Here is an 11884-nt window from a genome sequence, read left to right as displayed (position 1 = left end):
GAAGTCCACCAGCCTTAAAGCACTCAAGGTTGAGAAACACGGCAGGGGACTGAGGTGGTGTAGTAGGCAACTCTAGCAAGAGGAAAGTTCCCACCCCAAGCAAGGGTGAGGCCTCTGGGATTCGTAGTCCGCTCTGGACGGTCCCTATCCTGAGTCCTTCGCTGTTCCTCTCTTTTCGACAGTGGCTTTTTTTATTCCGTCTTCTTGGGCCACGGAGGCCACGAAGTCAGCGTCCTGACCCTGCCCAGCTCCTGTTAAGGAATTTTATTTGTGCAGAGGTCTCCTTGTGCTATCAAAGAGTTGCACAGACAAGGAATGGTACTGAGTAGAAAAAGTCACACAAGAATACACTGAGTTATAAAAACAAAAAGTAGTTTACTTTTGAGGTGGTGTAAGAACAAAAATGCACAGTCAAAAATAAACAGTCCAAGTCACAAAGTCTTCTTACCGGTCCAGAGGTCAATACACAGTTTAGGTTACAACAGTAGTAAACCAACAGCAGAGCAAAAAACAGTAACAGTAGAGATCAGTGAATTCAGAGAGAGAGAGAAGCTACGTTCCTAGCTTCCTCTTATGGCCATGAGAACACTTACACACCCATTGGCCAATTAACATCTTAAAGACATAGCATTATGGTTAATATATTTTCAACCCAACATTGTAGGCTAACACCATATGCCTAACATTCTCCCCTTTGGGTAGAATAATATATAACTCTTACAATCTTATGCACATTCTTTCACAATTAGCATTGTGTTTCACAGCACTTTGTACCTTCGTAAAATGGTCTGCAATATTTACATCAGATGGGCAATACTCTAGCTGTATTAATTTATCTTTGACACATTGTCTGACATTTAAATAACGAAGATCAGTATGTTTAGATCTTGTTCTTACTGCAGCATTATTAGCCATCTTTATCGCAGCTTGATTGTCCTCATATACAATGAATGGATCATTTACATCTAAACCCATATCTAACAATAATTGTTTGTACACTAGCAGTTCTGTACATAACACTGATAGACATGACTGCAAAGACTTTAACTCCCTGTTCATTGCAGCTTTCCATGATGCCTGTTCCTTTTCAGGATACATCCTGATCTCATCATAGTTAGATGGCTCTACACTAACTTGACATATACTAGCTTCATAGCGATCAGGTGGATGTCTAATGCGCGTTGAACGCCAAGGAATTACAGGGCTTTGAATTTCTGACTCCTCTCCTTCCTCTGATTCATCTTTAATCTCCCCTATCTCCTCTTCATCTTTTACAGGAGATGTATTATCATTACTACTTACATTATCAGAGGAGTCCTCAAACACTAGAGGATCAGTATTAACAGTTTCTTGCTCTAACCTATCCCAACCAACGTGCTCAAGGAATTTTGCACATGCACTGTTATATACATTAGTTGTGCCTCGTTCCCAGAAACGATAGGATCTATGGTTAGCTTCATAACCTACGAAGTATAATTGCCTAGCCCTATGTTGGCCTTTACTCCTGAGTTGTGCAGGAATGTGGACCCAAGCTGGGGTGCCAAACGTGTGCAGGTAATCAAGGTTTGGTCTTCTACCATGCCATATAGTATATGGTATTTTACCAGTAGAAGTATTAACAACTATATTCAGAACATGGTTTGCACATTTTGCTGCCTCCCCCCATAGTCTATCTGTTAAGCCTGAATCTCTTAACATGGTTCTCATCATGGCTTGTAACGTTTGCCCACGTCTCTCAACAAAAGCATTATGTTGAGGCCTATATGGGGCTGAACGTTTATGCTCAATGCCAGCAGATTCTAACATATCAACAAAACGCTTATTTGTAAATTCAGTACCATTATCAGTGATTATGCACTGAACCTTTCTCTTTGTTTTTCTCTCCACAAACTTCAGCCAGTTTGCAAATTGTTGAAAAGTGTCTGCCTTTGACTTAAGCAGATAACAAAAACCATAACGAGAGTAGTGGTCCAATATACTTAAAATATAACATGATCCTCCTAAACTTGGTTTCATGGGTCCAATTAAGTCAGCAAACACAACTTCCAAAGGTACAGTTGTTTTGAAGCTGTTTATCCTGTTTGCCGGACTTGCCTTACTCTTTTCCTGATTACAGGCATTGCAATTCAAATACTTACTACATGGCTTCAGTTTAAGTCCTTGTACTAACTCAACTGTTTTACGTAGTGAGTTAAAGTTTACATGCCCTAACCGCCTATGCAATAAATGTATACATTCATCATGTGGCTTCTTGTTCTCACATATTGAGTTAGCTTTAACTGTACTAACCTGGTTACTTGTGAGAACGAATAAACCATTTTTCAAATTAGCAGTTACACAGGTTCCATTCCTCTCAATAGTGCATTGCTCCCCTCTGAATGTTACCACAAACCCAACCTTAACCAATTCCCTTACAGATAACAGGTTGAATCTTAGTTTAGGTATATATAACATAGGTAACTGTTCATCAATGCATGGACAATAGGAATTACCTTCACCAGAGGCCTTCATCCTCCAACCGTTGGCTAGTGAAACATATTGGTTGCTGTTTTTCATATTAATAAACCTATCCTTCACTTTAGTAATGCATTGTGAAGCCCCACTATCAACAACCCACAATTCATTGTTTCTGGATGTTGATTCATCAGAAATAGCCAAACCAATGCCCTTCTTAGCCTTTCCGCTGCTATTTACATTCTGTTTTCTACCCTTTCTACAAAATTTGGCTATATGCCCTCTAGCCCCACAAGAATAACATTTCTTGACGTTGTAAGCAGTGGTGAATTGCTGCTCCTCTCGTGGCTGTGTCTCTCTCAGCTGGTCTCTGTCACGCCTCCTTCTGGACTCTTCCAGCAGTCTCCCAGTAATGTTAGTCAATGTCAGTTCCTCTCTGGTCAGGACTTCCAAAGAAGAAACATACTCATCATAACTCTCATCCAAAGATGACAGAATAATGTAGACCTGATGCAACTCTGAAAAAATCAGCTCCTTTTCATGAAGCTCTTGAAAAACTGCCTTCATGTAATTTAAATGGGTCAGCATATCTCCATTCTTCTGCAGACGAGCCCTAAACAGCTTACGTGTAAGGTGTATATGTGCACCCACACTGTCACGAACATAAAGCCTTCGCAAAACATCCCAACACCTAGCAGCAGACTCCTCACCACGAATATGGACAAGCTGCTGGTCATTCAGTGTTAGTCCAATAATGCAAAGAGCTTTCTCGTTGCTTCGTTTAAAGTTGTCTAACTTCTTTGCATCCTCTTCATCATCTGGATCCCAAGCAGTAGTATCTGGTGGGTTATTTACAACAGTCCATAGTCCTTCCTTGCGCAAAAGCAAGCAGCATTTCGTGGACCAGGAAACATAGTTTGTCCCATCCAACCGGGTTATCCAGGAGATGCCTGACAACAGTTCCTGTGCCATTTTACACCAAAAATAACTAACACAAACTCAGCTAGGAATACTGTGTGTACTAACTCTCAGTACAGGCCTGGGCCCATAACCAGTGTTAAGGAATTTTATTTGTGCAGAGGTCTCCTTGTGCTATCAAAGAGTTGCACAGACAAGGAATGGTACTGAGTAGAAAAAGTCACACAAGAATACACTGAGTTATAAAAACAAAAAGTAGTTTACTTTTGAGGTGGTGTAAGAACAAAAATGCACAGTCAAAAATAAACAGTCCAAGTCACAAAGTCTTCTTACCGGTCCAGAGGTCAATACACAGTTTAGGTTACAACAGTAGTAAACCAACAGCAGAGCAAAAAACAGTAACAGTAGAGATCAGTGAATTCAGAGAGAGAGAGAAGCTACGTTCCTAGCTTCCTCTTATGGCCATGAGAACACTTACACACCCATTGGCCAATTAACATCTTAAAGACATAGCATTATGGTTAATATATTTTCAACCCAACATTGTAGGCTAACACCATATGCCTAACAGCTCCATTGAGCCGGTGGGCTTCCAAGCCCTCCTGGATTTTATGTACACCTCCCGCCTCCTGCTCAGCCCAGGCACGGCGCCCGCGGTGCTGGTAGCCGCCTCCTACTTGCAGATGGAACATGTAGTCCAGAGCTGTCACCGTTTCCTCCAAGCCAGGTACGGGGAGGGAGGGGGAGTTAGAGGGAGGGGTGGGGCTCCTCTTAACACTGGGGAAGGGGAGGAAAATCAGGAATAGAACACTGGACGTTTTGAAGAAGAGACTGGACAGCCCTTTGTCCGAAATGGTGTAGACTAGAGTTTCCTGCCTGAGCAGGGGGTTGGACTAGATGACCTCCAAGGTCCCTTCCAACTTTATTATTATTATTATTATTATTGATCATCGCACAGTCAGCCAGATGTTCAGACTGGACTTGGCATTTGTGTCTACCTCTCGCGTCCTTGCCAAGGACCTGGGGTAGGCAGACGTGGATGATGGATGGCGTTACAGATCTCGTCGCAGGATGGAAGCAGTTCCAGCATTGTTTTTCTTTTAAAAATGGAACAAAATAATTGAATTCTTTGCTAAAACAAAGCAAAAAAGCTTTTCCTGCCCTCTCCGGAGAATTGCCTCGCCTTCGCCGGCTTTGAGGGATGCAGTTGTCCCCAATCTTGAGCCCTCGGGATGCGTGGGGACTACAATTCCCAGAGTTCCCAGCCAGCCTGGGATTCCCGGCGAGAGATTTAAGCAGTTTCTCTCAATCTCGGCCACTTTAAACTAGCTGAGATTGAGGGAAAGTGGGCTAGAACGTCATCTCTGCTTCCCACTTTGAAACGGCGAAGAAAGGGACCAAAGAAGGTGTAAAGGGAGAATTCGAATTGAGAACAAGGGGAAGATTGGGGGTCCCAGGACCCTTTCCCATTCCTTCTCGGAAGTGGGCCTCAATCCGGGGTTTCTGGCAAGAGAGTCTCTGAGCATAACTTTCCTCTCTGACTCACGGCTTTGCTCCGGTTGTGCTCGGAATCCAGGCGGTCCCCGACTTACGACCTGCTCGTTTAGCGGCCAAGGTTTCAACGGCACTGGGAAAAAGCGAATGACGACTGCTTTTCCACCCTTCACGGCCGTTGCAGCCTCTCCGATCAAACTTCGGACGCTGGGCAAGCGGCTCGCATTTATGACGGTCGCGTGATCCCCTTCCAGTGCGCAAAGGGAGCCGGGTTGACTTAACGTCCTTATCGGCTGCAGTGTTTCACTTAACAATGGTGGCAAGGAGGGCCGTAAAACGGGGCAGAATTCACTTTCTCATAAATGTCTCGCTTAACGATGGAAATTTGGGGCTGAATTGTGGTCGTAAGGCGAGGATTACCTGTAGCTTTTTTGGGGGGGGACGGAGAGGATCTCTGAGCCCCCCCCCAACTCTTATCTGTGTGATCCCCGCAGTTACGACCGGGTGACCTTCCTCCTCCCCACTCTGGACCCCCAGGCGCTCCGCCAAATGTGCCGGCCACTGGAAGACGACCCCGCACCGCAACGGGGCTCCATCGCACCCCACTTTTCCCGAGGAGCCACCACCGAAGGGGCCCCGCCGCCTGCATCCTTCCGCCCTGCCGAGGAGGAATCGGGTCCTGTCGGGTCGCCGGGCGCCGGGGATCTCTTCCCGGTGGATCACCCAGCCTCGCCCGCCGAGTCGAGCAGCTGCACCCCAATTCCGGACCCCAAAGCTTGCAACTGGAAGAAGTACCGCTTCATCGTCCTCAGTTCCTTGTTGCACCAGCAGGGGGCCAGCCCCTCTGGCCAGGCGGGCCCGTCTCCCAGGTCAGAGCCCCTGACATCGTGGCGAGAGGGCCTCTGAGCACGTACAGAGGGCTTTCCCTCATTTCTGCACTTCTTGCTTGGGGGGGGGTGTCACGGTGGCCGCTGCCAGCTGGAGGATTCTGGGAAATGTAGTTCCCAAGCTCCTGGGCGCGGCCAGGTCGGGAGTGGGCGAGTTGTGCCGGAAGGGTAGCCCCTGTGCGTGTGCCGAGTGCCACTCCTTCCTTTTTCCCCATTCTCGGGGCCTCTTTTGCACCATCTCCCCCAGGTTTTGCCTCCTGGGGCTTTGCAAGAGCCGAGAAATTTGGGGGTACATCGAATTAAGGTTAAGGTGGGGGGTCCTGGGGGGGACGATGGGGGTCTGGAGCAGCAGGAACGGGTCTGTCGGGGGCCCAGAGAGGCCCAATCAAAGGGTCCAGGCTGGGCTGACCCACCATCCTCTTCCCCCCTCCCAGGAGGCCTCCTGAGGACCCCCCGTGCTCCATCTGCAACCCGGCGCCCCCCTCGCTGTCTCCCCAGCCCCCCAAGGAGCTTCAAAGGGGAGCAGGCCCTGGTGAGTCGGCAACAAGGGGAAAAGTGAGTGAGAACAAGGGGCTCCCCCCCCGGCCGCCATTTTAAATCACGGCACTGCAGGGCCCCCGCTGCGGTCGTGAGCTGGAGGACGGTCGTTAGACAAACGGTCGTAAGTTGAGAACGAACTGCATTCGGGCCTGGCCACAGCCAGCCTGTAACAGAAGGAACGGTTTGGGAGGCATGTGCAGAGGGCGCGTGTCTCTGCCCCAAAAGCGGTTGGCCGCTGTCAAAAACCTTCAAGCTACCCGGAAAAAGATGAAGGGAGGTAGGTAGAAAGAGAGAGAGAGAGAGAGAGAGAGAGAGAGAGAGATGATGGATGGATGGGTAGAGAGAGAGAGAGAGATAAAATGGGTGGAAGATGGATGGAAGGATAGATACAGTAGATGGATGATAGATAGAAAAAGAGATACATAGAGATAATGGATGGGTGGATGGATGGATGGATAGATAGATAGATGGTAGAGAGATACATAGGTAGAGAGATGATAGATAGATAGATAGATAGATAGATAGATAGATAGATAGATAGATAGATAGATAAAATGGGTGGAATATGGAAGGATAGATAGATACAGTAGATATATGGATGATAGAGTTAAAGAGATACATAGGTAGACAGATGATGGATGGACAGACAGACAGGTAGATAGATGATAGATATATAGATACATAAAATGGGTGGAAGATGGATGGAAGGATAGATACAGTAGATGGATGATAGATAGAAAAAGAGATACATAGAGAGATAATGGATGGGTGGATGGATGGATGGATAGATAGATAGATAGATGATAGAGAGATACATAGGTAGAGAGATGATAGATAGATAGATAGATAGATAGATAGATAGATAGATAGATAGATAGATAAAATGGGTGGAATATGGAAGGATAGATAGATACAGTAGATATATGGATGATAGAGTTAAAGAGATACATAGGTAGACAGATGATGGATGGACAGACAGACAGACAGGTAGATAGATGATAGATATATAGATAGATAAAATGGGTGGAAGATGGATGAATGGATAGATAGACAGATATTATCTATAGAGAGAGATACATAGATGGAGAGAGAGAGAGCGCGCAAAGTCCATTTCTTTCCTTGCTCCCAGGCAGTGGATCCTCCAGCTGCAAGTCCTGTGATCTGCAGTACCTCCCGGAAGAAGAGGAAGAGGAAGAGGAGGGGAGCAGCCCAGCCCCAGCCCCAGGTGCCCCGGAGAAGCCCTACAAGTGCCACTTCTGCAGTTCCACTTTCCGTGGCAAGGGGAGCCTGGCCAGCCATCGGTCCTTGCATGCAGGTGGGCAGGGAGCCTCCTAAGCCAGGTGGACTTCAATTCCCAGAATTCCCCAGCCACCAGGGCTGGCTGGGGAATTCTGGGAGTTGAAGTCCACCTATCTACGACCCATTAAAGGAACAGAGCAAAGGACCAATCGGCAGGTTGGGTGCTCCAAAACCCTCCCCGCTTCTGTCTTCCGGCCAACAGGAGAGAAGCCCTACCATTGCGGCGTCTGCGGGGCCCAGTTTAACCGGCCGGCTAACCTCAAGACGCACTTGCGCATTCACTCCGGAGAGAAACCCTACAAGTGTGAGATGTGTGGATCTTGTTTTGTGCAGGTAAGGAGATGCCAGGGGATCACACCTGATAAGTGGGCCCCTGTGGGTCAAAAAAGTCAAAATGGTGGCCACCACCATCAACCTGAGCAGGGGGTTGGACTAGAAGACCTCCAAGGTCCCTTCCAACTCAATAATAATAATAATAATAATGATTTGGAGGTGGGTTTTTTTTTTCTATCTCGAGATGTACCGACTCATGTCAGTAGTTCGTAGTCCAGAGTTCGAAACTGTATTTTTTAATTTTGCAAAGTAACATCGTTTGCAAAAATGATCACTTAGAAACGCAAGCACATGGCAGAGTTTATTTTTATTTATAAATAATATGAAATAAAGTCAGGATTGCTCCGTGGGTCAAAAAAAGTTTATTTATTTTATTTAAAAACGAAACGAAAGCAAATCCGGATTGCTCCGTGGGTCAAAAGAGTTTGCTTTATTTTAAGAAGCAATAAATAAAATAAAATTAGGATCGCTCAGGGCTCTAAAAAGTATATTTACTGCATTTAAAAAAGGAAGCAAGACAAAACAAAAGCAGGGTTGCTCACTGGGTCGAACGAGTTTGTTTGATTTTAAGGAATAAATAAGTAAAAATAAAGAAAAGATAAAGAAAAAGAAATAAAGAAAAGAAAATCAGGATTGCGCCGGGGGTCAATGAAGCTTGTTTGATTTTAAGAAATAACAAAGTAAATAAATGAAAGTCAGGATTGCTCAGCGAAAGCGTTTATTTGATTTAAAAAGGAAAGGAAAGGAAATAATCTAAAACAAAACACAAACAGAGACGGCTGGGGGGGGGTGTCAAAGACAAGCCCCCCTGCCCCCATGTAGCGAGCATCGTGCTTTTTTTTTCTTCCTGGGTGGGAGGTAGACTGCCCCTGATTGTGGAGGCTCGACGGGGGTGTGTGACACAACAACCTATCTAACCAACTTCGCCCCGGGGTAGAGATGAAACCTGTGGAGGTGTAGGGTGGGCTCAAACCCACCCCTCCAAAAAAAGAGGGGGCTTCACTGGATGTGCCCCCGTTCCCCTCGCAGGTGGCCCATCTCCGAGCTCACGTCTTGATCCACACGGGGGAGAAGCCCTACCCGTGTGGCACCTGCGGGACTCGATTCCGGCACCTGCAGACCCTCAAAAGCCACCTCCGCATCCACACCGGGGAGAAACCTTACCAGGTGAGCGGCGAAAGCGGGGTGTCTTCTCCCCCTGGGGGGAGTGGTCAGCTGCCCCATTGAGAATTTGGGGAGGGGGAGAGAGACAGGTCTTCTGGAAGAGCCGGTGTGTGGGGGGGGAATGGAACCAGGGCACTGCTGGGCATCTGGATTCTGGGTGGGGTTGGAGGGAGGGTGGGCTCTTCCAAGGGGACGGGGCTTAAACAGAACGGTATGGAGGGGGGAGGAAGGGAGGGAGCTCCGGGTTCGAATCTGAGGGTCTTGGTTGTCCTGGATTGTTTCTGGCAGACGTCTCGAGGCCGGGCTAGGTGACATCGTCAGGGCTGTGAGAGGAGGGAGGGTTGGAGGGAGGGCCGAGTCTCGTTTTGGAGCAGGGCTTCTCAAACGCGGCAAGTTGATGGGCGGACTTCAATTCCCAGAGTTCCCCAGTCCTCCTCTTCCTCCTCCTCCAATACTCTCCACAACCCCCCCCTCCCTTCTAGCCCTGATGACGTTCCCTAGTTGGGTCCTGAAACGTCTGCAGGAAAACAAGCAAGCTCAGAGAGTAACAAGGAACCCACAGTCCTCCTCCTCCTCCTCCTCTTCTCCTCCTCCTCTTCTTCTCCTCCTCCTCCTCCTCCCCTCCTCCTCCTCCTCCTCCTCTTCCTCCTCCTCTCTGCAACCCCCCTCCCTTCTAGCCCTGATGACATTCCCTAGTTGGGTCCTGAAACGTCTGCAAGGAAACCACACAGCTCAGAGAGCACCAAGGACCCCAGAGTCCTCCTCCTCCTCCTCCTCCTCTTCTTCTCCTCCTTCTCCTCCTCTTCTCCTCCTCCTCCTCCTCCTCCTCCTCCTCCTCTTCCTCCTCCTCCTCCTCCTCCCAACGCCCTCCCTTCTAGCCCTGATGAGGTTCCCTAGTTGGGTCATGAGACGTCTGCAAGGAAACCACCCAGCTCAGAGAGCACCAGGGACCCACAGTCCTCCTCCTCCTCCTCCTCCTCCTCCTCCTCCTCCTCCTCCTCCTCCTCTTCTTCCTCCTCCTCCTCCTCTTCCTCTTCTTCTACTCCTCTCCTCCTCCTCCTCAACCACCCCCTTCTCCTCCTCCTCCTAGCACTGATGACGTTCCCCAGCTGGGTCACGAAACGTCTGCCAGCAGACAGCCCCAGGCCCGGAGACACCCCCCCCTGGGAGCCCACCGGACCAGCTCCGCGTCGCTTTGCTTCCCCCCCCCCCCCCCGATGCCCATCCTTCGTAACCACGGCTTGCTTCCTGCTCCGCAGTGCGAGAAATGCAGCCTGCACTTCCGCCACAAGAGCCAACTGCGTCTGCACCTGCGGCAGAAACACGGCGCCGTCACCAACACCAAGATCCGCTACCAGGTGCTGGACGGCCCCTACGCCAGCGCCCGCTGAGGCCGGGACTCCCGCTCCGTCCCGAACTACGACGGGCCCAATTCCGGGGCGGGAAAAGGATCCGACACTCCATGTTTTGCCAACGAAGAAGTTGCTCCGTGGGGGGAGAAAAAAAAACCAACCCTCCACTTTTCAATCTTCGATTTTCAAGCGCCGGAAGAAGGGACTAACGACTGCGTTTCACACTTACGACCGTTGCAAGCCTCCTTGCGGTCGCGGGATGAAAGTTAAGGTGATTTGGCAACCGGCTCGTATTTATGACGGGGGACAGGCTCTCCCGGGCCCTTCTGCGGCCTTCCGGCGAGCAAAGTCAATAAATAGAGAGATCTGGGTCCACTTAGCGACCGTAGGGCGCCCCTAACCGCCAAAGCGGATTGCTGAACCGCCGCGATGAAAAAGGTCGCAAAATCGGGCACGATTTACTTAGCGACCACCGCGATTGGCTTAACCATCGTGGCAAAAAAAAAAGGTGACAAAATCAGGCACGACTCACACAGCAACGGAAATTCTGGTCCCAAATTGGCATCGTAAGTCGAGGACTACCAGCAGGTGGGGAAGGAGAGGGGAGGGGTCAAAAGGTCCTCTGTTACCGTTTCTCATGCCTCTTCCCACCCACCCACCCATTCAGCACTTTCCCTTCATCTTATTCTTTTCAGCTGGCACTACAATTCCCATCATCCCATTGCTGGTTGGGGGGATGATGGGAATCACACCCTTGGTGGGGGGAGGCTGACCCAGAATTACCTCCTCACCCCTCCCACCTTCCTTACTCCCCTCTTTGGAAAATAGGGGAGGGGGCTTTGAAGGGTGCCCGATGCTGCAGGTAGAGCTAAAAACTCAGATTTATATGGAATTTGCAGTTTTTTATTCGGATTCAGGAATTTTCTGTGTGTGTGTGTGTGTGTGTGTGTGTGTGTGTGTGTGTGTGTGTGTTTGCAGCGAGTTTGGCTTGTTAAAAAGACCCCCTGAGCCCTTTTTTTTTGCAAGAGATTTCTGGGGGGGCATTTCAGGAGAAGAAGTCAGTAGAGGAAAGATTGCTGGGGAAGGAAGAGGAATGGAAAGGCAGATGAAAAATGCGGGGGAGGGGGGGGCTGAGGGAGAACTTGGTTTGCCCATCTGTCAGAAATAGGGTCTCCTCCTCCTGCTTGGGCTAGATGGGTTGAGCTAGATGATCTCGAAAGGTCCCTTCCAACTCTTTTTTTCTACTCTATTCTATCCATTCTGAACTCTAGTCTATTCAGCAGGGGGCTGGACTAGATGACCTCCAAGGTCCCTTCCAGCTCTATTCCGATTGATTGATTGATTGATTGATTGATTGATTGATTGAAATGGTATAGGCTCTCCTGCGTGAGCAGGAGGTTAGACTAGATAACCTCCAAGGTCCCTTCCAGGTCTATTCAAATT

The 11884-nt window shown here is 48.7% G+C and overlaps 1 protein-coding gene across 1 annotated transcript in view; it reads left to right on the top strand.

Annotated features, from left to right (window-relative positions):
- LOC310649015 (B-cell CLL/lymphoma 6 member B protein-like) overlaps positions 1 to 10480 on the top strand; it is a gene marked incomplete at its 3' end in the record, with an annotated part of 13871 nt that extends 3391 nt beyond the window's left edge. The window contains exons 3-10 of the mRNA XM_083377263.1: positions 183 to 248; positions 3944 to 4099; positions 5361 to 5753; positions 6188 to 6285; positions 7423 to 7608; positions 7795 to 7925; positions 8955 to 9092; positions 10349 to 10480. Coding sequence (XP_083233389.1) covers positions 183 to 248; positions 3944 to 4099; positions 5361 to 5753; positions 6188 to 6285; positions 7423 to 7608; positions 7795 to 7925; positions 8955 to 9092; positions 10349 to 10480 — 1300 coding nt within the window. The remainder of the gene's footprint in view (positions 1 to 182; positions 249 to 3943; positions 4100 to 5360; positions 5754 to 6187; positions 6286 to 7422; positions 7609 to 7794; positions 7926 to 8954; positions 9093 to 10348) is intronic.
- Positions 10481 to 11884: the final 1404 nt, after the last annotated feature.

The sequence above is a fragment of the Vipera ursinii genome (genome assembly GCF_947247035.1).
Source record: "Vipera ursinii genome assembly, chromosome: Z".
Lineage (NCBI taxonomy): Eukaryota > Metazoa > Chordata > Lepidosauria > Squamata > Viperidae > Vipera > Vipera ursinii.
Note: the sequence above shows the minus strand (reverse complement) of the source record. Positions and strands in the feature narration are given on the sequence as shown.